Genomic DNA, 26,938 nt, shown 5'->3' on the forward strand with positions numbered 1-26,938 from the left:
CCGAACGATGTTATCTACAGAACTGATGAAGACAAGACCAAAAATCGCCCGATGCTGTTGGCACGAGCTCCAAACGAAAAAAAGGAGCGCCGTTCGGAATGTTTTCGCGAGTCTCATCTTCTCCTCCCCAGTATGAATTCCATGAATGAGCTGCCTCATGTCGAACAAAATTGGCATTTAGGAGAAAGCAGTGAAAGCAGCTGATGCTGACGTAAATAGTCGAAAGAAAAGCGAAAATGCCACTTCCTTAAAGGAAGAACGTTGTTCACGTTTCTTATCGATCACAAAAACTACTACTCGAAAGGACAAATCTCTCAGAACATTGAGAAATCTGAGGAAATACTAACGAAGCAGTTAGAGAATTCATTTTATTCTGTCAATATTTGAGATGGTTAGCCACCGTGAAATGTGGTGCAAAATGAGATTTGATGGAGCTTGATAGTTCCAGCTAAGAAGGATAAGTCTAGAAATAAGCGAACTTCTACATAAAAAAGACCGCATAGGGAAAATGTTCGAATTGCTTAGAGTGGATGAAACTTGAGGGATATGGAGAAGTTTTCAGCAAATATTTTCCAGAATCTCTTCCATCGGATCAAACAGAGGACCTTGCTATTAGATTTTACTGCGAGAAAAAAAAACTAGATTTTTGTGAGTGAAAAATTAGAAATAGAATTTTTAGACAAGTTATTTGTTACAGTCATAAAATTTCCTGCAGTTATGCGAAGAAAAAAAAACAATGAACACATAAAAATTGTAGGAGAGGAAAAAGATGAGCACAGGCAGAAATACTGTTAAAGAAAATCGAAAAAATATTACTATAAAAGCCCCAAAATGCATTTTTAAAAACTGTTCCATGGAAGAAAGCAAACCATTAGTCAAGCCCAGGAAATTTCGCCGCCGTAATTTTTTTCAACACGCTGAGTTATGGAAAATGCTTTACAAGGGGAAATCTGTCTATCGATCACTCGCTAAGCTTCAGGAAAAGAAGAGAGCGCATAATCGTGGAATACAATGGGAAATGAGGAGCTTTGGAAGGACGAAAAAAATGCAATCCTTCGAACAGTTAAAGTAGAAAGATACACATGGGCACTGGTACACATTGGCATAGTATACTGGTATCCACCTCTAGTAAACACTGTCACTTAAAACATTTAGGTCCATAATGAAAAATGTAACTCCTCGAATAATATAATTAGAAATTTAGATACTGAACAGAATATAGTACCTAAGTTTTAGCTTCTAACAAACTGGATCGCTTAAATCATTTAGAAGTATAATGAACCAGGGATGCCGACATTTTGGAATACACAAATGAAGTTATTTCAAATGGTGAAACATAGGAAATGTGCAAATTTGGAAGTATCATATACTTCTAAAACTCTTCATTGTTTACGACGTTTATTTCACTGTCGTAAAACTTATCGAATGCTGTGACAAGGTTAGAATCAATGGGGATTACGGATTTTGCAAGGTTTTGAAAATTCCGGCGATTCAGGTGGTGTCTATTAGTAACTGCAGCAACATCGATGAATGAGGCATTAACTGGACTAATCGCCTGTTGCAAGGGAACGAATGCTAATGCCTTGACGCTGCAGAAACCAGCAGAACACGTAGATCGGACGATTCCAGAACATTTACAGATCGGTCCCGAGAAGAAGTTGAAGTGTAAACGTCATAGCCGCCTTACTTAAAGGCATCACCCCACGAATCTGAGGTGGTACGGATTTCCGGTGGAGTATTCGTATACGGGATCGTAGATTATGGAGAGAAGGGAGATTCCATCCATTTCTTCCCAATTGCCGTTAAAAACAACCCTGAAGATACGACTTCGAGCATTCTGGCGCGCAATTTTCTACAAGTTCATTGGAGAGCGGCAGCCTTGTCCACGCGTCGCATCTTCCGGGCCGTTTTTTACGGCAATTAGGAAGAGATGAACGGAATCACCCTCCTCTCCATAATTTACGACCCCGTATGCGAGTATTCCATCTAAAATCCGTATCACCTCAGATTCGTGGGGTGATGACCTTAACACATTAGAGCACGGAAAAATTCACACTTCCATAAATTTTAATCAGTAAATGTTTCAGAGTACAATAAACTATTGACCTCACATCTAGAAACGATGGCTCAAACAAAAGTATCCGGGAAGATTTTGAGAAGGGGAAAAAACATTAATGTCTCTCACAGAAATCGTAGAAAACGATGGAACACTACAGCGCTTGTCCAACAAACCAACATGAAATTATGGGTTACTGTCCACGGTACTGTTGACTAGAATTATTGTAATGAAAAAGTGATGACAATTTTTTTATTAAAGCACCATAACAATATTATTTGACTGAAGACGCGAGTGTATCAAATAATCCTCAGAAAAATTTGAATATTCACACGTCCAGTACAGAATCTTCAACTCTTTTTTGAGAGTGAGTTTAAACTGAAAAATATGAAATCAGCTACTCAAGGATACCTTGGAGGAATATTCCCTGTAGACAACGCAGTTGCACAAGAGATTTCGCAGAAAGGAGCTTAAAACAATGTGATAGAAACAGGTAGCGCAACGCAGCTCATTTCCTCGCTTTGCGGAGTTTATATAGTGAGTTGGAGTTTAAAAAAATGGAATTTATAGGTTTCACTTCCATTTTTTCCGTTTTATTTACCTCTGACTGAGGCTGGAAAACCGGTTATAAGGTCATGAGCAGGTTTTTTCTTTTTTGTCCAGGAATATAATATTTCCTATGAAGATAGCTAAAAATGAGCCAGCAAGGGATTGTTAAAAGAGGGAAGAAGTTCATACCCGGGCTTCACTTTTAACTCCTGCAATCCTCTTTAACTCTCTCTTGTTCTTTGTGAAGCTGAGTGCAAGAAATCCATGCAGGAATACGAGATTGGAGAGGAGGGGTACACAAAGATCAAAATGATTTGTTAATTGACTCATTTCCCGAAAAAGATGATAAAAATTCAAATTTCGCTCCGCAAATTTTCGCTGGAATGCAAAACAAAAACAAGGTAAATTTTTTCGACAACTTATTGTCACTTACTCAATAAAAGGGAGAGAAATATTTTTTAAAACTCTATCGACACTAGGTCCCACATTTGAAATGAAAATGGGGGAAATGCTGGATAAACTGGCAAAAGGACTCTGGAAATACTACAAAATCAAGGAAGCAATCTTTGAATAGGAAGAAAAAAGTGGAAAAAACAATAGTTATTTACAGAAGAAATAAAGTTCTTCTTCTTAAATATACTAACATTTCTGGAGAGTCCTCTGTAAACTAATTTGTTCCCAAGCATTACATAGTCAGCATTATTTCCCCACTTCAAAAAAGTAAAATACTGGAAAAATAAAAACTGAGAGAGCGAATAATTCTTAAATTCATCAAAAGGGTATTGGCGTGTTAACGAAAATGCTCGACTGGCAGATTTCTTCCAAAAACTACGCAACGAAGACGAGGGAAACCACAGAGAGAAGAGGTACGAGTGTAAAGAGAAGGAGAGTGGAGAGAATTATACGGAAGTTGTGTTTTGGAATCGATTCAACGACGCTAGGGACGCACTATCAAAAGCAGGCACAAACGCATTTACACGCACACAAGCCGACTGAACCAACGAGGATTGAGTCGGGCACACGCTCCTCCTCATAGATGTCTTTCTGACGTGCTCATTACTGGAAGAAAGAGAGGTCACGTTATCTTTAACACTTTGACAAGAGCTCTACATGGGATGCAACGCTTTACTCTTCCAAAAATTTTCAGAGGACAACAAAAAATGATTAGCAGACGTAATCCAGATATGTCTTTCACTCAACAGAAATGAAATCCCCAACGACAGCTTAACAATCGCAATTATGTTTGGTCCTAGAGATCTAGTTATCAATATCTAGGACAATTTGCTTTTTTGTACATCTTTGCATTATAATATGGCTCATGATGCTTTTTAAACGATTAGAGCAACGTAAAAATTAGGCTTTTCTGTTTCTAACATTTTTTTCACTTTCCGAAAAAGCATAAATACCCCGTAAAACTATTCATTTCATTCTTTTCACAGAAATATCTTCTACCAAAGACATCAGACCTTCCCGTTTCGGAAAATTTTCCTCTTAGAGATCCAGAATAGTCAATTCTATGCACCACCTATCGCATAAAAGTGTAAACGTTTGCCGACGGCATCAATATTTATCTCCTACATAAATCAAATGAGCAGACATCCGCTAGAAGTGTAAGTACCCTAATAATTCTGTGAGACAAGACACTTTTAGTCACGTAGTCAAAAAATCCTGAATCCTTGCTGTGAATGCTAACAAATCTTCTAATTTTTACACTCACCTCTCACCAACGTCATCACAGAAACCTGAATCTTTTCATGATAGTAAGAATTCATACACTATAAAGAGCCTATACATTCAGCACATCTTTTAAAAAAGTCTCCACCACTCTACCACACATGGAATATGAGACTCCATTTTGGAATCTATTCTTTGTTGGAAAATAAATCTACGAAGGTAGGAGACGAACTTTTACTAATCTGATTTCCCAAAGACACAATACTTACCTGATTCAGGATGTTTTTGGACGTTTCCTTCTTATGAGTAATTAATAAAATTTGCAAAGAATAGAGTGAAAGTTGTAGGGCAGGTGTAGCGCAGTCGCTAAGAAGACCGCCGTGACCGCACGGTCAATGGATCGAAACCGCCCTAGTGCCAAGCAAGTCCTTCGTCCTTCCGTTGTCGATAAATTGGTATCAGACTTGTCTGGGAGGATAAAAACACTGACTTAATATATTGGCTGGCCCCACTAAGTAATTATATAAGCCAACACCTCTTTCAAAACCTCAACGGTTACATGAATTGCAGTAAAACGAGTTGTCGTATCCCAACTTGTTTGATACGCAAGAGTGTTTATCCTTTCAAAATGAAAACAAATTTTTAGTGAACTTAGTGATATGCTTCTACAAACTACAAATCGAAATAAATACATACAAGTATTGGATTTTATTTAGACTATATTTAAAGGAGGGTTAGTTTTAGCTCACTGACAACCCAAAAGAAAAATTTTCGCAATAGTCATCACCCATTTTTTTCCGTGGAGTAACACAGTGGCCTCTCGACTAATTTTTTTCTTGGAAAATATAAGGAAGTTAGTTTATAGCAAATTTTAAATCGGATTTAGAAGTACGCTTTTGAAAAAAGAACGAAAACATGATTTTAAAAAGTAATAAATATAGCATTCAAAATATCTTCTTTTTTGTTTCAGATACTACAAGCTAATTTTATTCCGCCAACATTTTCCCAACAAGCCCTGCAGCAATGACACTGTAGTTGAGCATTCATTTTTCTCTCTCTTTTGAATTACTTTTCCAATTACGATTTTCTCGTTGCTCTTTTCGAAAATTTATTTTAATTAGCTAGAGCAATCGTTTGCAACATTCTGGAATTAAAGGTTGGAAATGATAAAGTGTCTTTCGTTAGTCAATCCTTCAATAAATCAAGTCAGTGTTTCCATCTTCTCACACAGGTCTGCTACCAATTTATTGACCCCAGAGGGATAAAACGCCTATTTGGCTCTGGAGCGATTTAAACATCAACCGACAGTGCAGTCCCAGCCTAACCTCTTACCTACTGCGCTACTCCCGCTCCTTCTGGAACTAATATAAGGATTATATGTGGATATCCAACTTCTTATCTTTTCGAAAAAAAGACTTGACAATTTTGATAAGGTACTTTGGCTACTCCACTCTTTACCTTTACTTTGTTAATATAGATTTAAAAAAGAAACTCCTACTGAACTACTAATTCCTGTATTTAAAAAAATCTTTAAAAGATATTTATTTAATATTCTAATAGTGAGGATCTTAAAGGCATATGTGAAACACTTTTCTTCACAAAACTTAGCATCCAAGATTTTACTCAAAAAGCATTTTGTGAAAGGACGTTTTGTGAAAAATTAATTTGCCAGAAAGCATCTGTAATATGTTGAAAAATAAGGTGCAATTAGTTGATGGATGTGCTGTGAATGGGGAAATGTCCTGGTTTTTTTTATGTAATAACCAAAGAAAAATGGCAAATATTTGCCTTGTACGTTTATGCACTTTAGTGTGCAATAGATTATAGTCCTCAAAGTGCACAATTCTTTTCATTATCCAGAATTCTGGAATTTTTCAAATTAGGTGCAATTTGTTCAGAGACTAGTGTAATTTAATCAGAATTTGTTTGAGAAATGGAAGTGATCAGCTTAAAGTAGTTCGCCTCATAACTACGAAGCAAATCGAACTGGTGAGAGGTTTACCATAAATGGGAAAAGTCACAAAATTCGATCAGTGGTTAAGAAATTGAGGATTAATTTTATTGTAGTGAATAGAAGTTCTCTCGATAAAAAATCTATCATAGAAGAAAAATGCTGGTGCATGCTCAACTAAAAAAGTGCTTAACCAAAATTAAAAGAGAAGATTAGAGAGTTAGCTGAGCTTAAAGAGAGAAATTACAACATCATTCTTGATTGCGTCACGTCTATAATCCTAGTGTTTATGGAAATCGCAAATCCTCGCATGTGTTCCAGATGTTGCACTGAGACGTCCACATAGTAATTAACCTATAGTCATGCAGTCCGGGAACTGCAAATATAGGAATTTTCAAAATTATAACTGGCTCTTCCCACTTTTATTAGATTTTATCCCAAAATAAACGAACAACCGACACATTATACGAAGGAGTTACCTGTTTCCAAGAACTTGCATATTACTTACTAGACTTTTATTAGAATACTGAAGTCGGTAACTTCATGATTTAGACCCTGCGTTGTACCGTTACTTACAAAATCTATTTTTAATGTGAGTTCTAGAAACAGAAGAGATTCAATCTTAGTTGTTTCTTTTTGAAAAACAGAGCAAATGCCAAAATATATTCCTAGGAATACAATAGTTTTTCTTTATAGCTGGAAGAAATTGGCTAGCATCGCAATTTCTTCCCAAGGATCTCATTCACTAGAACGACCACAACAGGCTAGTCGCGATACTACATTTCCCATCCACTGGAGGCGGTTAAGTTTTAAGGGGTTGATCGAGCTCTAAAGACCGCGAACATCAGAGAGCGATCTCCCAGAACTATCATTAACTGGGATCTCCTCGCTCAGCTAGTTGCTGTTTAGGAAGACTTCGCAATGGACAGCATTTCCGAAGAATAGGATTGACTCACTCAACACCTTCACGTGCGCATCAATAAGGCGGAGAGTTCTAAAACCCGCAAGAGATTACTGTCTTCAGAAACTTTTCAGTTGGTACGCTAACATGGAGCCGCACGAGTCGCCGGCAACCAAGAACTCACGTCCAAGCTAGCAAGGCTTTGCAAGTGATAAAAGAAGACCTCTAAGTGAGAAGAAGAGAAGTGTTGTCTAAAGATATAGAGGTTGGAAGGAGCAGTCTTCATGCCGAGACTTCGCCAGTCGGAAGACGAAGATGACTGGAACACAAATGAAACTCACTGCACCGAGAAGCGGAATTTAGAAAATTATCAACGACTTCTCCTTCGACTTTTTTTGACAGCCATGTCCACTTGTCTCCTCACCTTCTGAGGGAAAACGGACATGTCATTTCAGTGGTTCTCCCCTCCGAAGTACGACATGCTGTTATGACGGTAAGAAATCGAATGTGGTGGAGCGGCTAGAGGTTCCGCTCCCTGCACGATCGATCGGAGGTTCGAATCTGCCCTAGTGCTCACCAAGGACGGTCGATAGATTGGTACCAGGCTCGTCTGGGAGGATAAAAACACTGAAGTGACACATCGGCTAGCCACCGCAAGTCATTGTATACGCCAGTTACACGTTCGAGAACCTCAAACGATTCTGAAAGAAGTGAACGTGAGGGCGCATCCCAAGCGCATTGCTTAACGCCAGAAAATTTATCCTCACTTTAAAAACTTTATCGAAAGACTACTGCAAAGGTCAGAAACAGAGGAAATCATTTATGTATGTTAAAATACATAGAAAGACCCTCCAGAAAAAGAGGATTACTTTGTGTCAGTTTGAAATTTTTATTCGCTGTTATACTTGCAGTGACGTAATTAGGAACAATGTACATAAGAACGAAGGAAACCATCTGTTAACAGAATCGCACAGCAGTAAATGTTAAAAACTTTTTGAGGGGACATGTAATATCTTTTGCGACGTAAGAAGAAAACATATTTGAGAATATTTGAAGAGCTATTTTGCTTTTGTAAGATTTTCTCATTGTTGATTGCATCGCACTACTAAGAAAACACTGTTCGTGCGTTGTTCCCAAACGTACATTAAGGCTTTCGAAGCCAGCCAGTTTGTGTAGTTTACAGAGAATAATCCTAACAATTAACAAGTTACAATTAAACATTTGTGGACAACTCATCTACATCTCTTTTCCGAAATAATTTAACAGGCGAAATCTGAACAAACATAGAAGAAGCTACGGCTAAATATCAGGAGAATACGTGTGTAATGCAGGCGAAGAATAGGTGGAATTTGCAAGCAAAATGACCATAGAACATCAGTTAGGTACGTCAATAATAATAACTGCGATGCACCACTGATTTGCTCTTTATATTATTCCGAAAGATGGCAATGTTTTTCCTAAAATATTTGTGCTTGAGCTATTCTAGCAGAAATTTTTTTCCAAAAAAATACTCAAAAATAATGTTAAATGTTCTGTGGAAAGTTATTGGTGGCATATTGCAATACAGAAGAAAGAACAAATGTTGATCACTGCTTTTCTTTCGTCCTTCTACAGTTTACTGTAATTTTGCCAGTCTTTCGGCGTCTTCTTCTCGATATACACGAGATAGAGGCGCTTCATTTCGCAAACCTCTCTTTTCATTAACTAATGTCACATCTGTTTCCTTATCTTCCTACTGTAAGACTTTGTGGTACCGAGTACGGTCAGCTTCAATCAAAGTTCAATCATCAAAGTTTCCTGGTTGGTAGAAAGCTCAGGGCTTTCTACCAACCAGGAAACTTTGATGTTGGAATATTTTAACACTGGACGAGAGGGCATATTTATGAAGTAGAATTGCTCCCAAACACAGTAATCACTTCTCGTTCGTCAACGAATGGAGACTGTTGGGAACGATTGGACGAAGTCGAAGCCATTCTCAGGGCATCAACTAAAAAGACGTAAAGATTCTGTGAAACCAAAGAAGAGTGAGAACACAGGATCGTGCAGTTACCGTGTTTTTAGTAGTGGGAGCACAAATTTTATATCATGAACCTCAAGAGTCTTTATAGGTCGTTCTGCTGATGCATAAGTGCGAGTAATGGAACAGATCTGGATGCGCTGATCAGCAGCTCAATAATGACGGGGCAGCAGAAGCGAATAGTTCGATGTGGGACCTAGATCGCTCAAATGATAAATACAAATACAAAATACAAATAATGTACAAAGAAATACATTGACAGCGCACTTATACACTTGCAGAAATTTCCTTAATTTTCTCATCTGTGACTTCTCCATTTTTTATGGAAATCGCATATGTGGTAGAACTGGATGAGTTAATTTGCTCGACCTTCAGTTGCTCTGCAATTGCCACGCGGATTGAACAAATAGACTTATTAAGAACGACAAACGTAGATACTGACGATTTATTGACGGCCAAGGCGAATCTTCTGATGACGAGGATTGAGGCGTCTCGAAGACTGGAGAACCCTGAGTACTGACGAATCTTTCGATGTCGCTCTTGAGACCGGGATGGAGCCCCTCAATGCGCCGATCGACCAGATATGTACTTGGATCAAAACGACATGAAGCACGGACAGTTGCGCAAGCGGCTCTGCTCGAAGCGGTGCGGTGGAGCGTAGTGGTTGGGATCGTGTAAGGATCCTCGCTACCGTCACCCGCCTCTGCAGTTCGACTTGGTCCCACCACGATTCCAACCGCTGTCTCTACCGTACCACTTCGGGCGCAACCGCTTGCGCAGCTGTCCGTTCTTCATGTCGTTTTGACTCAACTATATGTATACCGTGAAGGCTGAGCCTATAAATGTCAGCATCGGTGGCTATCTGCCTATCGGATCAGTGAGGTATTCTAAATGAGGAGTTTGCAGAATTTCTTGATGACCAAGTTGAAATTAATCAATAAGGCTGAGTTAAAAGATGGATATCATTCCTATCGAATTGAGTCGAAGTCGCATTGCGACAGCATTGGTGCCCTACCCTACATTTACCCTATTCTGATTTCTCAATGTTCGTCGAACGATGCTTGTCCATTATCCTATTTTTTAGTTTTATGAATCCTGGGCATTTATCATAACCAGCATGAAGATCTGATCTGTGCTAGATTTTCGAATTTGCTGAAGCTTGTTGTCCCTTTTCTGATGGTGATCTTCACCAGAGGGATGAAAATTTTATTACTCGAAATAATAGTAAATTCATTGCATTTACTGATAGCAGCCCCCGTATCCGTAGTCGGATCATCCATGGGATGACGTCTTGGAACAAAAACATCAGGTTATTCGTTCTTGCTTCTTTTCCACACGTATCCGAAAAGTGTAGCTTCACAACATCTTAGTAACAATTTGCCACGAGAATCATAGTGGTATCCATAGTATATGTGAAAAAAGATTTGTATACTGTATAAATAATGTATGATTGTACAATGAGGTAAACATACTCACAGGAAAATTGAGATTTTCAGTAATTTTACAGTAGCAGTCTTGTGTTGAATGGAAACAAGAGACAATCACATATTTTTCAATTGCATTCTCCAAAACGCTACCAGTAGATAGAAAGCGTAGGAAGTATTTTCTGAAAATTTGTAACCCGTCAGAATCATGCAGGTAGTGCAGAATGTTGCCGAAAGTCACACTCATAACCCTCATAACTCGACTCTCTCATTGCTTTCTTGTTTTGCATATATCAGAGCTTCAAATGGGAAGGTTTTAATCAGCCAAGATACAAAGTGAATGGAACTCAGTACATTGTCAACTTCCATGTTTTGAAACAAAGTGCAAAGCGATAATAGTGACCAGAATTTTTGCAACTATGATTAGATTTTACCGCAATTAAAGAGAACCAGTGAAATTCGCTTAAAGCAGCTTACCATAAATCTAACGTGGTGAAGGAATCCGCGAGAAAAGCTAGAGATGGGGTTGTAGATTGCGGTGTCCGGAATGGTTGCTCTCATATCTTCCTAATCGTCGTAAAAAAAGAGGCATGCGAATCCCTTCGGTTCTCATGAGGTTTAGAGTGCACCTCTACCTACACGCTCCGGTCCTCTCGGGAGCCCATCCATTGGTTTCACTTGAACACGTTGGTGAGAAGACACGGTTTCATGAAACGAACAAACAGAGAATTAGTAGTGTTTCAGGAGAAGCTAACCGAACACGATGATTTATACATTCGATAACGTAAGAGATTCTGGAAACTAATAAATGTACAACTGTATTTTCAATTACCAGCTATCTAGCTCACGGAAGAAAATGCGATTTAGAATTCAGTGCGTGTCGTCTAAGGATCGGAATTTGTTTTTAGATATTTTTCATTTTATGTAGGCAGTGCATTTGCTGTGCGGTGAAGATGAAAGGAGAGAATTTGGCTATTTGTTATGGTCTAGAAATATTGGAAGTTTACAATCCAATAGGCAAGTCATAATGTTGTACGGTGGCAAACCCTAACGTTATTGGTAATCTTGGTTCTGCTTAAGAAGTAGTACACAATTAAACCCTAACGTTATTGTTTTTCGCTTTTACAGAATACTGCGTTTTAGGTTTTCTTAGTTTTTCTTTCTATTTACTTAACGACTTCTCGTCCACAAATCGGCCGAATGTGAATAAAGCAATGAATATGTAAGATTCTTCTCAATATTTGGTCCTCTGAAAATGTATTTGTTCACTCTGATGATAAAAGATAATCATTCTTGCAGTTTTGTACGTTATTTCTACCTATTACCGCAAGGTGTGTTTAAAGAGTGTTTAAGGAAGTGTTAGTTGCACTTTTTTGCATCGATCACTCCTAACTCTTTCTCCTCTCTGATTTTTATTTCACAGCTTCATCGTATCTTTGTTTATCAAACAAAATCTCTCCTCGGCACAGAGATTATTGGTAGACCAGCCAGCAAGTGAGGATATGGGTTAGGAGTAACGTAACACGAAATGGTGAAATTACAAGAATTATATTTTTCGTTCATTCATTTCTATTTTCCCGCGAGGTTTTGTTAAAACTTTTGTCAGTGGCCTGACCCTTCGACAATTCCGTTTTTATCAAGGTGCAGAAAATGGTTAGAGACCTTTGATGACATGCCTATCCCATCAATCTCCTTCTTTCTCTTTACCAAGCCTCGATATCGTTCTACGTTCAAAAACAAGAAATCGAAAGAAGAAAAGAAGGTGCCCAGTCTCAGTGATTACCGGGATGTTCAACGTGTCCTTACATATTGTCAGTAAAGGTGAATGAGATCTACACACTGTGCAGTACTTCTGAGTATTGGTAGCTGAATACTGTTGAGGAACTCCATGTGGTACAATCTTGGAACTCACAGGATAAAGGATAAAGGACAAAGTCACTGGGGTCTCAATCCACTCGGGATGCGCCAACGCGCTTTACTGGAATTCGTAATCGTTGAGGTTTTGGAACGCGTGTGCCTCTACAATGACTTGCGGTGGCTAGCCGATCTGTCAAGTCAGTTTTTTTATCATCCCAGACAAGTCTGGTACCAATTTATCGACCCCGCAGGGATGAAAGGCTTGGTGAGCACTAGGGTAGATTCAAACCTTGGATCGATCGTGCAGGAAGCGGAACCTCTAACCGCTACACTACACGAAATGCATAATACTATTAGCAATATATAAGCACTCCTTTTTGTTATTTAAGTATGGATTTCTGACAGAAATTCTGATTTCTGCCTACTTAGCAGATACCTCTTTTTCGCGGATTAATATCGTGCACTTTAATTCAGACTCATTTCCACTATGTTTTTCATTCCAATCTCGCTCTAATGGTGTCATTAAACTTCCACGCCTTTTACCAACTATATCTAAAAGCTAATGGAGCACTTTTGTAAATTTCCGAAGAGAATGGAAATTTCGAACCCCTATATAGTGTGGAGCACCAAAATGCCCTAATTAACCTCTTGATTACAAGTATAATAAACATTTCGTCTAATTTTGAGAAATTGGCCTAAATCCTATGAACACCTCTTCCAAGATGTATTCCACGAATATGCCAATGGCAGGATTGCGGAGGTGTGAAAATAATTAGGGAAGGTCGCGGAAGCTTTGGTTGTTTACAAGCTAGATGTTTGTCAACACTGAATTCCAGAAATATACTTGAAATCAGCAGCTAATTTGCTTTTGAATGGTATCTTCAAAGTTAAATTTGGCTCACTTCCAAGAGTTCCAACGCTTTGCGGAGGTTTTTGGGACAGAAGTTACTAGGGTGTTGCACTTGTGAAAGGCACAGGTACTTGAAACGTAGGCTAAGACAGGAAGAACGGTGGTGTTGGATAGGTGACCACGAACCGCCTTAGTGTGCTCTTCAGGCCGTTCCATTCCTTTTGCCTAGCTCGGAAGTCAGGTCGTTCATCATGTTAATTTCTCATCCTTGATGTACACGAATGGAACACTCGGATATATCTGTTTCGTTGAGGGTGAATGTGACAACAGACATCCATCCAATCCTCATTAACATTGTATTGTTTAGGTTCTAGAGACCGACCACTTTACACGTTTCATCAAAATCGTCCAGCATTCGTTTCGGCTGACTAATGTTTGTTGGCGCCAAAAAATCTCCCCAGAGAAACAAAGACATTGTGAAAGTCGTCAATTAATTCTCACCCCCATGCTATCCCATTTCAATATACGCGTTGCAGTCTGGAGAGTGGCACTGTATAATTTGGATGAGATTGTGTCAACCTGTCGAACCTCTCTCTTCACATCGATTGTGACGTTCTTGTAGAATTATGAAGCATGATTTGTACACGTTGTTTGAGTTTCATACTGACAGTCTAACTAGTCGTAGTACCGCCGCTGTCATTGGACGAACTTCCTCTCCACTCAGCACTTATAAGTCCTGGATTGTTGCCGAACAGGGGCAGTCGGTTAAAGGTTCTGCTGCCTGCACAATCGATCGGAAGTTCGAATCCGGCCATGTGCTCACCAAGCCTTTCATCTCTTCGGCGTCGATAAATTGATACCAGACTTGTCTGGGAGGATAAAAGCACTGACTTGACACATCACGTAGCACTCGCAAAGTCATTGTATAGGCCAGTTACACGTTCGTAAACCTCAAACGATTCTGAATTGAAGTGAAAGAGGTGGGGCATCCCAAGTGGATTGATTAATTCCAGACACTTTATGATACTCTATTCTTGCTGAACAAGTCCCAAGAATCTTCGAATTGAGCTATCTACTTGAAAAGTAAGACACAAGTGTAGCCGGAATTCGAGTTGTGCACATATGAAAGCTCAACAATTTTCTAAACACGCTTCAACTGTGGAACTTTTACGTTCACCACTGCAGCGCCGAATATTTACTGACTTCGAAAGGTGTAGAATGTCTGAATCATTGCCTAAATTGCCACCAAAATTTCCTCCACTATACAAACTCTGTTCAAACGTGTGCTTTGACTGTCCCACTATGGACTGCAGCAACATCATCTTGTCAAGAAATATTTCTATAGTATTTAGTCTCTTTTCACGTTCTCTACATGTCGCTATTCTTTAGAGACGTAACGACGAAAACAGACAGACGAGTGTGCGTAATCTCCGAATGGTTAAGCTCGAACGTATTGCTCATTTTTCGTGCTACTTTTTTTTCGGAATCAAGCAAAAGATTCTTTTAACCAGAAGATCCTTCTATGCACCCAAAGCATTTTCTTTAAAGAATCATTACCTGTCACGTAAATGGGTGAGTAAGCTAGAACAGAGACTTATCGAATTTTATAGTATCGTCATGAATTGGAGAGTTTTCAACTTCTTTCCACAGGCTATATGAGAGAAACATCTGTTTCTGCGTCCGCATTCTAGAACACAAAAGTTCCGCGGACACTGTTGTTTTGTGACGTCTCTTAACAATCTGTATAAACATCCACTCCCCAGAAAACATCTTTTTTTCAGGAGATGTTCGTCTCACAACCGCACATCACGGAATCGATATATTTTCGATCCCCTCACTTCCCGTATTTTGAACATATGTAATCAAATAATTATTTCAGTATGAAATAGACTACAAGCTTTGCACTGGACCTCATCGTCCACGATTGCTACTGTTATAGCCTCAGGGATTCAAAACTTTAGGACAAAGGAAAAGCACTAGGTTCCCCATAATAGATGTAAATTATTTGTTTCTTAGAATAACCATACTTTGCCCTTCAGGACATATTTTTGCCAAAAAAAATAATAATAAGTATCATAGTAAAAACTGAGGGGAAATTACTGAAACAGCGGAGAGCGATGAAAGTCCGGCCTATTACACACTTATTTCAAACTCCATTAAAAGAAATATGTAGTGCAAAGTAGGAGAAATTACTGTCCAATTAAATTCGGATATTGAGTTTGAACGCTTCTCCCAATGACTGCTCCTAACACAATTCCTTTCCAGAGAATTATCTCAGTGGAGGAATGGAGTTATAAAGAGTTTCTTTTTTTGTTGCATGGACATAGCTGTTCCTCGTTATTGACAAAGTCACATACCGTAATGAGAATAGTGTTGATTGCGAATTCTCCTCGCTTTGTTTACGATATAAGCGGTGAATTGTAATGGGAAAAAAGATATTTGTAAAAGTAAACCTTATTCTGATTCTCATTATTGTTCAACAAAATCAAATTTAAAATGGATTTTTTTCAGTAGCAAACATGCATAGAGTTACAAGGAGAAAATTCGAGTGATTAGTAATTTTCTCTTTAGTTACTTCTCTCCAGGGTAACATCCCTTATAAAGCACAAATGGATCATCATCTTCCTCATAGGAAGATGGTCCTCCTGTTCCAGGACGCGGTTTCCCTGTATCAGGAGCCGGGTTTCCTGTCCCAGGATCCGGGTTCCCTGTCCCAGGATCCGGGTTCCCTGTCCCAGGATCCGGGTTCCCTGTCCCAGGATCCGGCTTCTTTGTTACAGGGCCTGGCTTTTTAGTTTCTTCTTTGTCAGCCTTCTTCTTGCAAAGAAATAAGCTGGCTTTTTCGGTGCATGGTACAGCTATCCATTTCCGGAACTCTCTAACACCATTGTCGTATTCCATCTGAAATATCACAATATTGCAATACCGAAGTTGTATGGAAGGTTGTGATCAGTTTCATATTCTTGAAACATCTCTTATCGCCGTACAAGTGTAACATTTGTATTTCGTGTTAACGAAAAAAAAATCAGGCACGTCTGTTTTCGTTAAACCCCATACTTGCCTTCTAATGTCGATATCACGAGAATTTACAAAGAAAAACGTGGAAATCAATGTGCAATGAAAAAGTAAAGACGTTTTGGCATCATTTTTTTATACATTAAAAATACAAAAGTATCCACGAAGCGGAAAAAACGAACGAATGTCCCAAGATTTCTGGCACATCATATGACGTTTTTGGCATTACAAGTCTGAATGTTCTGCAGTGGGAGTGGTTCTTGTACTAGTATCTGGTGTAACATTATTCAAAGGAATAATGGGGATTCGTTTATCTAGATCATCTCTTCAAACATCTTTTCTTCGTCCAAAATTCGAGTTAGAAGCCGCCGAAATTTCATCACTTCAAGAAGGATAAATATGTTTATTCTCAAATTTGAAAGGGAAGATTTCACTACATCAAAACCACTCATTAATATATTTTCAATGTAGGAAATCGGTCCAGGTGAACTGAAACCTTTCATTCCTCTCCCCGGAATTAGATTGTTGGTATTGGATTCTTTTGAGAGGATAAAAATACTGAGCTTATGCATGAGCTAGTCCCGATGAATCATGAATCCGTATGTGAGACACGGATCCGTAAAAATCTTGACAATTCTCAATTGAGTTTAAACGCATTGGCATCTCAGGCGGATTGAATAATGTCAGACACTTTACTTGATGAGAATTTTGGTGCAATTCTTAGCTACTGCAAACTTCCAGAAAGAAAAAAACTAGTTGGCAACGCGTTGATAGTCAAATTGAAGCATAAGCCAAGATTGTTAAAGGCATCACCCCACAAATCTAAAGTGGTACGGATTTCAGGTGGAGTATTCCTATACGGGATCGTAGATTATGGAGAGAGGGGTGATTCCGTCCATTTCTTCCTAATTGCCGTAAAAAACGGCCTGGAAGATGCGGCGCGTGCGCAAGGCTGGCACGCTCCAATCGAACTCGTTGTAGAAAATAGCGCACCGGAACGCTCGAAGCCGTATCTTCCGGGCCGTTTTTTTACGGCAATTAGCAAGAAATGAACGGAATCACCCTTCTCTCCATAATCTCTCTTCTCGTATACGAATACTCCATCCGAAATCCGTACCACCTCAAATTCATGGGGTAATGCCTTTAACAAACTTCGTTACGCTTATATACGCTAATACTAATATAATTGCAATCTCTATGCCAAGATTTAGGAAAAGTCGAACTTTCGCACTCACTAGTTGGCAACGATTTGATCTTATCCAGATAGTATTTTTTTTGGAGGAGGATGATGGGGGAAGGGGGGGAGCTATGCTGGAAAAAAGTTTAAAATTGGTGTTTTACTTTCTTCATAGCAAAATACGTGTCGAAAATGTGTTTTTTGAAGTTAAAGATGTAAGTGTAGATGTGAAAAAAGCGAATTCGAGAAAACCGGTTTCCGAAGGAAAGGAACATGAAAGAGGTGAGCAGCCATTTCGAAAAGAAGAAGAACACACATATTACAACTATGGGAGGGAAGATCTGAAACTGAAACCCTAGGGAATCCGTAGAGTTCGGATTGTAGATTAAGAAAATCAGCGTGGCTACGCTAATGTTTATTTCCCTAATCGTCGTAAAAAAACGGGTAGAGTACGGCGTTTTTTCCCTTCATGGTAATTTGGAATGCGCCACCCCTCTGCATGCCCCGCATTCAAGTGCCAGCAGTCGAAGATTAGTGATTTCTTCTCACCACCCTATGCAAGAAAACCAATGAATACGCTGCTGAAGGGACAGGAGCGTATACAAGAGGATGTGTTCTAACGTACCTCTTAGCAACAAATGCCATTCGTACGCTGTCTTTTACGACAATTAGGGAAAATGGAACAGAGCTTTGGCGGGTTCCATAATCTACAACCCGAACTCGACGAGTTCCCTGACCTTTTTGTAAAGTAATGATAATGAACGTTTATATTGGGAAATTTCCATGAAGAAGACTGTGTCTAAAAGAATGTAAACTATGTTAAATGAGGTTGAACTATCACAAAAATTCAAATGTACCTTAGTGCATTAATTTTAAAAAATCTTAGTTTTTTCCGGGGAAACTTCGGAAGGACAAATAACAAACCTGACCGCAGTACATCTGTTGAGAATCCATTTTCGGTTCACTAGTCCAGGCTAGGTAACCAACCGGTGTTCCATCCGACCATTTGAAATCGTTTGGTGTTTTTCCACTTAAGCCAATCCAAACATTACTCCTTTCGTACTTCATTGTCGCGTCAGTCTCTTAATTTGTGGAATGTTGAGTAGTTTGCTTTATACACAAGAAAAAACGAGTTATACTTTAATGTTTCGTGCTTCATCGATTTCTCCGTTGCTTATTACCAGGGTCAGGCGTGGTTTTAGGACACGACCCTCTCGAGTACGACCCCTCTTCACACCCCCTTCCCCCTTTCTTCTTCTTCTTCTCCAACATTCCTGCGTCAGTTCTCGATCGTTGCTAATTCAATATATCGGAAATTTCATGTGTTATGAAAAGTCGAAAATTAGCTGGCGAACAAATGGGGGATGTGAAAATTGGTAGCTGACAGAAGCGAAGAAACACCATTTACTAGAAGACGCTAATTTGCTGAAATACCATTGAAATACTGGTGTTGAAATGTTTTCGTTTTTACTCTACTCTATTTCTACTCTAAAATCTATGAATTAGCTTCAAATTCTGATTAAAGCACATAATACGACCAAAAATACGATAGTCAGATGCATAGGTCGAATCACAGAGGGACCAACAAAAAAAACCAAAAAAAAATCAACATTTTGACCCTGCAACATGGGTAATCTCATAATTACATTGTCAGTACATTGGGCATTGTCCAAACGAAATTTTGATGTTTCCATTTTACTGTCCTACGCCTGAAACTTAATATAATATTTGTAATTTATGTAATCATTTAATATCATTTATTGCGATACTTTAATAATGCTTTACTACTTACTTTAATCTGCATGCAATTATTTAATTACTAATTTGATTACTTTTGTGCTACTAATCATGCTATCCTCAATTTGCCACCGCACAACTCCCTTCCTTTGCAACCCTCTCACTTTACGACTCACAGACTGCGATGGAAAATCCCATCGCATACTTGACCCTGCTTATTCCTTGATACTTATCGATAACATGATACTTATCTTCTATTTCGTCCATATATGTGAATGAATACCAGCACTTAGCGCAGCACCACTTCGCTCTACGAGCATATTTCTTTTTAGACGTCTACACAAGAAAAGAATGACACGTTCATCTTTCTAACGCACAAGCTACACCAGCCTTCACAACTACATACACATGCACCGTACAGCAAGAACACAAAAATGGAACACAAAAAACAGCAGCGATAATAGTGTCTTGTAGAGATTGGCTTCTCTTAAAGAGATCAACCAGTACAATCCATTGATCGTGTGATTAACATTTCATGGACTACAACATATTTTGTTTAATTTGATCCAAATTAGCCTTCCTTAGGCAAAATAGGAAATATTACAAGCTGTTCGGACCACAGAAGACCCCCAAACGGTCTGTTACTTGTTTTCGCCTCTAATAACTATCATTTCAAAAGTTTCCCTCGATTTTTTTCATATATTCTTGAATAGTCAGTGATGAAGGACTTTTGTTCACTATTCATACATTAGCCTGCGTAAAAGACTTTTCCGATAAAATAACAGGCAAGGGAGGAATGAATGTGAATCATATTCTAAGGAACTAAGATTATTTTATCTCTACTGTTCGGAAGGAAGACCTCTTCCACAGCAATAATGGTTAAGAATCTGATATTAACCTACTACCACATTCCTCGCCACGGACCTCCCTCACTAGAGGGATCACAGCCGGTTAGTCGCGAGGCTACGTGGCGCGTCCCCGGGTGGCGGATAGGGGGCTAATCGCGGATCAAAAGCGACCTTGTGCTTGCCCAAAGACGCAGGTGGATTCAGGGGATGGACTCCCTGTTTCTGCTGAGCCAGGACTGACTCATGACATCCTTGTATCCCGCACGTCGGTCCGGCCAAAAGCCTGCAATCAAGTGACTGGGAGGTGCAAGGGAGGCGGTTTGGAGTCGCCTCCAACAAATAAGCTCCACATGTCCACTCCGGGAGAACGGAAGTTCTCCCAAAAATTCATGGGACTAGAGGCTTGCAACCTGCCAATGGGTTTTAAATTTTATGCAAAATACAGTAATAGAAAAGAGTCTCCTGATTCCGGAGGAAAGCCTGGTACGGTAGTGCCAGGTAGGACGAGGTTGCAGGAGTCATATAGGCTACCGAAACGGAAAAGGACTAGGATGGCGATCTGTACTTATAACGCACGTAAGCTTGCATCGGAAGCGGTCATCGAAGATCTGATGATGCAAGCCAAGAAGATCAAGTACGACGTCATCCGACTGACCGAGATGAGACGACGTCACCCTCTCAACGCCGTATATGAAACTGGAGAAGAACTGTTCTTAGGAACATGCGACAGTAGAGGTGTTGATGGAGTTCTCGTCCTCGTCAACACGAGTATGGCAAAGAACATTGACTCTTTCGAACAACTTACGACCCGAATCGGACGTCTGCGGATGAGAAGATGTGGCCCAACACCAGCTTTGACTATCTTCGTCGCTTACGCTCCAACATCAAGCTACGATGAAGAAGAAGTTGAAGCTTTCTATATGGACCTGAAGAAGTTCTACCGAGAAGATCATGCCTTCTACAAGGTCATAATTGGCGATTTCAACGCCAAAGTTGGCCCAAGAAGAACGCCGGAGGAACTTCACATCGGGACCCACGGCCTACAATGGAATGACCAGGGGGAGAGGCTCTCCGAGTTCATCATGACGACTAAGACCATCCATGGGAACTCACAATTCCAGATGCACTCCTCTCTACGCTGGACGTGGGAGTCACCCGGTGGAGGGCACCGTAATGCAATAAACCACAACATCGTCAATAAAAGTCATTCTGCCTGACTGACGTCGCTGTTGTACCAAAGTTCTATACGGGATCGGACCATCGCCTCCTCCGAGGAAGATTTTTCTTCACAAGGAGAGCAGAGGAAGCCGCCAAGTTCAGAGAGAGAAATCCCAGAACTGTCATCAACTGGGATCTCTTCGCTACACTAGCCGGCTTTTGGGAAGATTCCGCAATGGACAACATCGACGAGGAATATGACCGGCTCGTTGAACACCTTCACGACTGCGCGAAGAAGGCTGAGAGTTTTAAAACCACCAAGAGGCGCCTGTCTCTTGAAACTCTTGAGCTGATACGCCAGCGTGGAGCAGCACGAGCCGCAGAGGGGGGAGCATCCGCTATGCCCGTCCAGACTTCGCCAGTTGCAAGACAAGGATGACTGCTCTTTGGAACCCGAGAGGAACAACCATTGCATCGAGAAGGGGGATGGAGAAAATCATCTACGACTTCTACTCTGATCTCTTGCCAGCCATGTCAGCCATGTCCACTTACCTCCTCACCATCTGAGGGAAGACGGACATGTCATTCCAAAGGTTCTCCCTTCCGAAATACGGCATGCTATCATGTCGGTAAGAACGGCACCCGGTTCCGACAGAATAAGACCAGAACAACAGAATAACCTTCCGCCATTACTCATCAACACCCTGGCGAGGCTCTTTACACGTTACCTGTCGGAATGCAAGGTTCCTAAACAGTGGAAGACCAGCAAGACCGTGTTGCTGTATAAAAAAGGAGAACCACATTACATCGGCAACTATCGCCCAATCTGCTTACTGTCCGTCATCTACAAGCTCTTTACAAGAGTGATCCTTAATAGGATTGAGAAAGTATTGGATGAAGGACAGCCATGCGAGCAAGCAGGGTTTCGAGAATGATTCAGCACGATTGACCACATTCACACTGTTTCGAAACTCATCGAGGTATTACGAGAGTACAAGATGCCGCTCTGTCTCACCTTCATCGACTTAAAGAAGGCCTTCGACTCAGTTGAGACGGAAGCGGTTGTGGAAGCCTTGGACAACCAAGACGTCCCCACTCAGTACATAAAGGTACTTCGAGAGTTGTACAGTAACTTCACGACCGGAATTTCGCCATTTTACAAGAATATCATCATTGACGTGAAGAGGGGGGGGGGGGTCCAACAGGGTGATACAATCGCACCCAAAATATTCACAGCCACCCCCGAGAACCCTCAATGCGAAAGTTGGAATGGGACGACATGGGAGTGAAGGTCGACGGTTGGCAGCTACACCATTTGCGCTTCGCTGATGACATCGTACTGATAACACTTAACAGTATCAGCCAAGCGGAACGAATGCTGACCGAATTCGACGAAACATGTGGATGCATCGGTCTTCAGCTGAATCTACAAAAGACAAAAGATGTTCATGCGGAACGGATGGGTCTCGGATGCCCCATTCACGCTCAACGGAACGAACATATCCGAATGCACCAGCTGCGTTTATCCGGGTCGGGAATTGAACATGATGAACGACCTGACCCCCGAGCTGGGCATGAGGAGACGAGCGGCTTGGGGAGCGTACAAGATCATCGAGGATATAGTGAAGGAGACCAAGAACACCCGGCTCCGTGCTCACCTCTTCAACACCACCGTACTTCCTTCTTTGACTTCTGCTTCGGAAACCTGGGCATTTCGCAAGCAGGAAGAAAACGCGGTGAGCGTCATTGAACGCACAATTGAGAGAGTGATGCTAAGAGTATCCCTTTTCACGCAAGTGAGGGACGGGATTCGAAGTTCTCTCCTACGTCAGCGATCGAAGATTAGAGACGCCGCCGCGTTTGCCAAGGAAATTAAAATAAGGTGGGCCGGACACGTGATGCGCTTTAATGACAACCGTTGGACCAGAGCCGTTAGTGACTGGGTTCCCCGCGATATTAAGCACACTACAGGAAGACCGCCGCTGATGGTCAGATTTCTTCACGAATTCCTTCAAAAAAAGTATGATGCTCTTCGTGTCCCACGCGAAAGGAGGAACCACTGGGTTACTCTGGCACGCGATCGGGACAAATGGAAGAATTACTGGCTCCTGCTCGACCAGTTCGAAGATCAACGGGAGTCAAGGTGATCAAGGTGACCACATTCCTCGTACCAGCTTCACTATGTTAACTACATTAATATGTAAAAATAGTAGAAAAAAAAACTATTTTATGTTCGTACTCTGGTCTCGAAGGTTGTAACAACTTCCTCTGAGAACTTGTTGAAGTATATGCTTTTTTTTCTACCTTGTTCTGGTTTCCTCGTCAACGCCGTCAGTTCAACGCCTTTTAGGCTCCCATTTCATGTTGAGTTCAATCTCAGCACAAGGTAAAGAAAAAATTTGCTAAGAAAGTGACCATGAAAGTTCCCCTGTCTTAGGTCTAGTGTATTATGCGTGCGAGGCTACTATTCAACAACGAATGACACTTCGCTTAGAAGGATTCATTTATTCGTATTTGACCGAACTTATCCAAGTAACTCTGCCGCTGACAAATTTTTCAAAAATCGTCAGATCAGAACTCACCTCTTACGAAATCAAAAGTGGCTTTATTGTGTATAGAAGCCAGTTCTGAGCCATATCGTTGACAATGCGCACGAGCTTCTGCGAACGTCACACCGTTTCTTCTTTCAGCCATCATCTGTAACTTTATAAACTCAGCTTTTCCTTTTTATAATATTTGTAGAAGATAAGTAATATAATCTGTTCTTTATTACACTATTCTTACCGCATAATGGTAACCGAGTAAACGATACTTCCAGTACACCTGATCGACATTTCCGAGCGCAACATATATTTCAATTGCAATAAGCAAAAGTGTTGCTTTCATCAGCTGAGAGATGCAAGAATAATTCCTCGACACACCGCTAGTAATGCTTCGAATAAAACTTTTATAAAACTGAACTAAAACCTTTTAATAAAAACCTATTTCAGCAAAAAAAGGTCTAGTGTCAGTTAAAGTTAGCACCAACAGAGGTTAGTATGCAGATATAATTTGGAAGAGTCTCGAAATTCAAATCTGCTTCAAAGGGAGCGGCGTATCACGAAATCACGGAAGGTCTTCACAATCTATTCATTGGTTTTGCCTGAAATAGCTGATGAACCTGATCGGTCATCGACCGCATGCACAAGGCTGGAGAGTTTTCATGTATTTTGTGAGAACAAACAGTTCTTAGAAGGTACACGAACACGCTGTTTCCAATTCCGTTTTCAGGATGATTACGGCAAATTGATTCAGGTCACACTCAAATTCGTAATCTACAATCAGAACTCTATGATTTCCACCAAGTTTCCACAATACGACAATTTCGTGATACGCTGCAATTCAGGAGTCACAAAATTTCACTGTAAAAGTGAATAAGAAAGCACTACATAGCTGCAGCTGCAAGAGATGTGAAAAGAAACGGAGTATTTTTGAACAGCCATCCCTCCGTCATCTATAAATACTTGCTATGAAAAACTAGATGCACGTCTATGGTGAATTTCATTTATTCTACATTTCTGAGATGGCCAAAGTGTTAATTGAAATTCCGTGTGCACTCGGAACGAGATTGATGCTTATGGATAAGCTGGACGAAACTTGGCAATGCAGTGTTGTTGCGGCTTGAAAAATTCATTCTATAGAGATCCCAACTTCGCGTGTAAACGACTGAACCCATTGACACGTGATCAGAGTGTCACTCATATTGACTAGCATGGTCAAAGGATCCAGTTCCCTTATTACTTAACGGTGCACTCTCAGCAAAGGAGGGAAATTGTGAAAATGGGCAGCCAGTCGTTCAACGCTGTCTCATGAGAACGCTCTTTCGTTATTTTCTAAAGAAATCCTCTTAAAAACGAAAACGACTTCCGACTTTTTGAGGAAACATATCGAATATCTTTGCAGAAACTTCGAAAACGACTATACAGTGTGAATCTTGGCGCATAACATCTCATCACGTAACCTCTCTACTTCGCTAGTCTCTAGTACATAGTTAATCTAGAACAATGCGAAAGTGTGTAGCGCAACATACAGCCGAAAATGTACCGAAAAAATGACATTAGGTAAAGGGTGAAAATGTCTTGACAATGAAGGATACCAAATACACCAAATAATTTGCAACAGATTCAATTTAATAAACAAGGCTGATACTTTCTGAAAAAAAAGAAAGTGAACATTGAGAATTATGCCGTTGTTCAGCGGCAGAACTGATTCTTTCGAAACGTTATTTTTAGCGACAAAGGCCGCCCATTAACAAATGTTATTCGGAATTCAGTGCATACCCTCAAAAGATTGGGAATTATTTTCATATGTCTGCATTGCACTTACCGCTTACGGTACAGATACAGGAAGAAAGTTTGTGATAAACGTCAAAAATATTGATGTTCTTAATTTACCAACCAAGTCATACTTGAAGACTCGATATTTATTGCCCTCAATTGCCTGCCAAAAGGATGTAGTAAGGCTGAACACAAGCAGATACAAAAACTATGTACACAGTAAAAAGGCAGCAGAAAGATTGCCCATGTTCGACTGTCTTTGAATCTCGGCATATTGAAACGTAGTTTTTAATTGATTTTCTTGAGCTGTAGCCATGATTGGTATTGATCGTCTTTATTAAACAACGCCTAACGTTTCGGCGTTATCGCCTTCGTCAGAGCCTGAAAAATTCAAAGCCATTAGCGATTTATCCTCTCAAGCGCCTCATCAGCCTACAGAAAGCATCCAAACGGTAGGCAAACTTAAACAGCAACACATTGGTTAGAGCTTACCTCATTAGCTAGTCCTGGAAACGCAACAGACCACCAACCGCCCTGTAGATCAAAACCCGCATAGGTTTTGATATGGGGATATGGTTTGTGATAGCAATGCACTCATCCTTCTTGTTCATTTTTGGACTTCTGGCGGTTATCCAAAAGGCCTCTAGTGTTCTGCGTGCTGTGATCTTGGACTCGTAATATACGAACTGTTACCTCTACTTCGGAGTCTGGATGATATATTCTACGGTGTGCTCCAAGTGGGGTGAAGGTTTAAATTTTGCGAGTCCATCTAGATGCTCCTTGACCCTAATACATAGTGAATGTCCCGTTTCCCCTATATAATCGTCACCGCACGACCTGTACGTGATACGATACACTACTCCTGATACCATGCAATCACCCCCTCTGATACGGGCAAACCACGCAGCTGGGAGTTGTGCAGAGTCGATCATACGAACGATTACGTACCAGCTGACCCTTGAGGTTCGCTAGAGGTATTTCCACAACCCTCACCACATTTTCTAGACCCGCTTTTCGTAGACAGCCCCGTATCGCTCTGCTCATATCATCAGATATGTAATGTAAACAGAGAAGGAGCTTTTCTGGCCATCCACTACGTTGGATCTTCGAGAAGGATGTCGTGCTTGTCGGATAGCACCATTTCCAGTTGGGTACCCATTGGATACTTCCACATTATAGGCCGGATTTACAAACCATGTTTTTTTCCTGGCTACTCGTTGAGACTCTTGCGGCCGTCCTGTACATGTCACCTATAACAGATTTTTCATTTTGCTAGGATGTGCTGATAGATAGTGGATTAAAATGTTTTTGCTAGCTTTCGGTACCACTTAATCTTCCATATTCCATTCCGCAAGCAAATGTGCACATTCACAAGTAGACAGCATCCTGAGGATGACAGTCTATATGT

General features: G+C 40.4%; 9 protein-coding genes across 12 annotated transcripts; 6 read left to right on the forward strand and 3 right to left on the reverse strand.

Annotated features, from left to right (window-relative positions):
- Positions 1 to 9,415: 9,415 nt before the first annotated feature.
- RB195_000999 (uncharacterized protein) lies at positions 9,416 to 10,428 on the reverse strand (the record flags this gene model as incomplete). The annotated part of the gene is made up of 3 exons (XM_064197576.1): positions 9,416 to 9,528; positions 9,591 to 9,851; positions 10,392 to 10,428. 3 exons carry the CDS (start codon positions 10,426 to 10,428, stop codon positions 9,416 to 9,418), a joined length of 411 nt encoding a protein of 136 aa, XP_064053457.1.
- Positions 10,429 to 15,850: 5,422 nt separating this feature from the next.
- Positions 15,851 to 18,743, reverse strand: RB195_001000 (uncharacterized protein; the record flags this gene model as incomplete). Of its 2 annotated transcripts, XM_064197577.1 has the most annotated exons (3): positions 15,851 to 16,180; positions 18,396 to 18,553; positions 18,653 to 18,743. In XM_064197577.1, the coding sequence occupies 3 exons, from the start codon at positions 18,741 to 18,743 to the stop codon at positions 15,851 to 15,853; spliced, it is 579 nt and encodes a 192-aa protein (XP_064053458.1). The 2 variants fall into 2 exon arrangements, with proteins under 2 accessions (XP_064053458.1, XP_013299433.2); XM_013443979.2 differs by lacking the exon at positions 18,653 to 18,743 and having other exon boundaries at positions 18,396 to 18,539.
- Positions 18,744 to 20,083: 1,340 nt separating this feature from the next.
- On the forward strand, positions 20,084 to 21,653 carry RB195_001001 (uncharacterized protein; the record flags this gene model as incomplete). 2 transcript variants are annotated; one of them, XM_064197579.1, is made up of 3 exons in its annotated part: positions 20,084 to 20,158; positions 20,251 to 21,259; positions 21,331 to 21,653. In XM_064197579.1, the coding sequence occupies 3 exons, from the start codon at positions 20,084 to 20,086 to the stop codon at positions 21,651 to 21,653; spliced, it is 1,407 nt and encodes a 468-aa protein (XP_064053459.1). The 2 variants fall into 2 exon arrangements, with proteins under 2 accessions (XP_064053459.1, XP_064053460.1); XM_064197578.1 differs by lacking the exons at positions 20,084 to 20,158; positions 21,331 to 21,653 and having other exon boundaries at positions 20,407 to 21,273.
- Positions 21,654 to 21,837: 184 nt separating this feature from the next.
- Positions 21,838 to 22,149, forward strand: RB195_001002 (uncharacterized protein; the record flags this gene model as incomplete). The annotated part of the gene is made up of 1 exon (XM_064197580.1): positions 21,838 to 22,149. One exon carries the CDS (start codon positions 21,838 to 21,840, stop codon positions 22,147 to 22,149), a length of 312 nt encoding a protein of 103 aa, XP_064053461.1.
- Positions 22,150 to 22,212: 63 nt separating this feature from the next.
- On the forward strand, positions 22,213 to 22,543 carry RB195_001003 (uncharacterized protein; the record flags this gene model as incomplete). The annotated part of the gene is made up of 2 exons (XM_064197581.1): positions 22,213 to 22,323; positions 22,451 to 22,543. 2 exons carry the CDS (start codon positions 22,213 to 22,215, stop codon positions 22,541 to 22,543), a joined length of 204 nt encoding a protein of 67 aa, XP_064053462.1.
- Positions 22,470 to 22,964, forward strand: RB195_001004 (uncharacterized protein; the record flags this gene model as incomplete). Its single annotated transcript, XM_064197582.1, has 1 exon — positions 22,470 to 22,964. The coding sequence occupies one exon, from the start codon at positions 22,470 to 22,472 to the stop codon at positions 22,962 to 22,964; it is 495 nt and encodes a 164-aa protein (XP_064053463.1).
- Positions 22,657 to 23,361, forward strand: RB195_001005 (uncharacterized protein; the record flags this gene model as incomplete). The annotated part of the gene is made up of 1 exon (XM_064197583.1): positions 22,657 to 23,361. One exon carries the CDS (start codon positions 22,657 to 22,659, stop codon positions 23,359 to 23,361), a length of 705 nt encoding a protein of 234 aa, XP_064053464.1.
- Positions 23,279 to 24,100, reverse strand: RB195_001006 (uncharacterized protein; the record flags this gene model as incomplete). Of its 2 annotated transcripts, XM_064197584.1 has the most annotated exons (3): positions 23,279 to 23,388; positions 23,797 to 23,911; positions 23,999 to 24,100. In XM_064197584.1, 3 exons carry the CDS (start codon positions 24,098 to 24,100, stop codon positions 23,279 to 23,281), a joined length of 327 nt encoding a protein of 108 aa, XP_064053465.1. The 2 variants fall into 2 exon arrangements, with proteins under 2 accessions (XP_064053465.1, XP_064053466.1); XM_064197585.1 differs by lacking the exon at positions 23,279 to 23,388 and having other exon boundaries at positions 23,786 to 23,911.
- Positions 24,101 to 25,508: 1,408 nt separating this feature from the next.
- RB195_001007 (uncharacterized protein) lies at positions 25,509 to 25,793 on the forward strand (the record flags this gene model as incomplete). Its single annotated transcript, XM_064197586.1, has 1 exon — positions 25,509 to 25,793. The coding sequence occupies one exon, from the start codon at positions 25,509 to 25,511 to the stop codon at positions 25,791 to 25,793; it is 285 nt and encodes a 94-aa protein (XP_064053467.1).
- Positions 25,794 to 26,938: the final 1,145 nt, after the last annotated feature.

This window comes from Necator americanus, chromosome IV, assembly GCF_031761385.1.
Source record: "Necator americanus strain Aroian chromosome IV, whole genome shotgun sequence".
In the NCBI taxonomy this organism is placed as follows: Eukaryota; Metazoa; Nematoda; class Chromadorea; order Rhabditida; family Ancylostomatidae; genus Necator; species Necator americanus.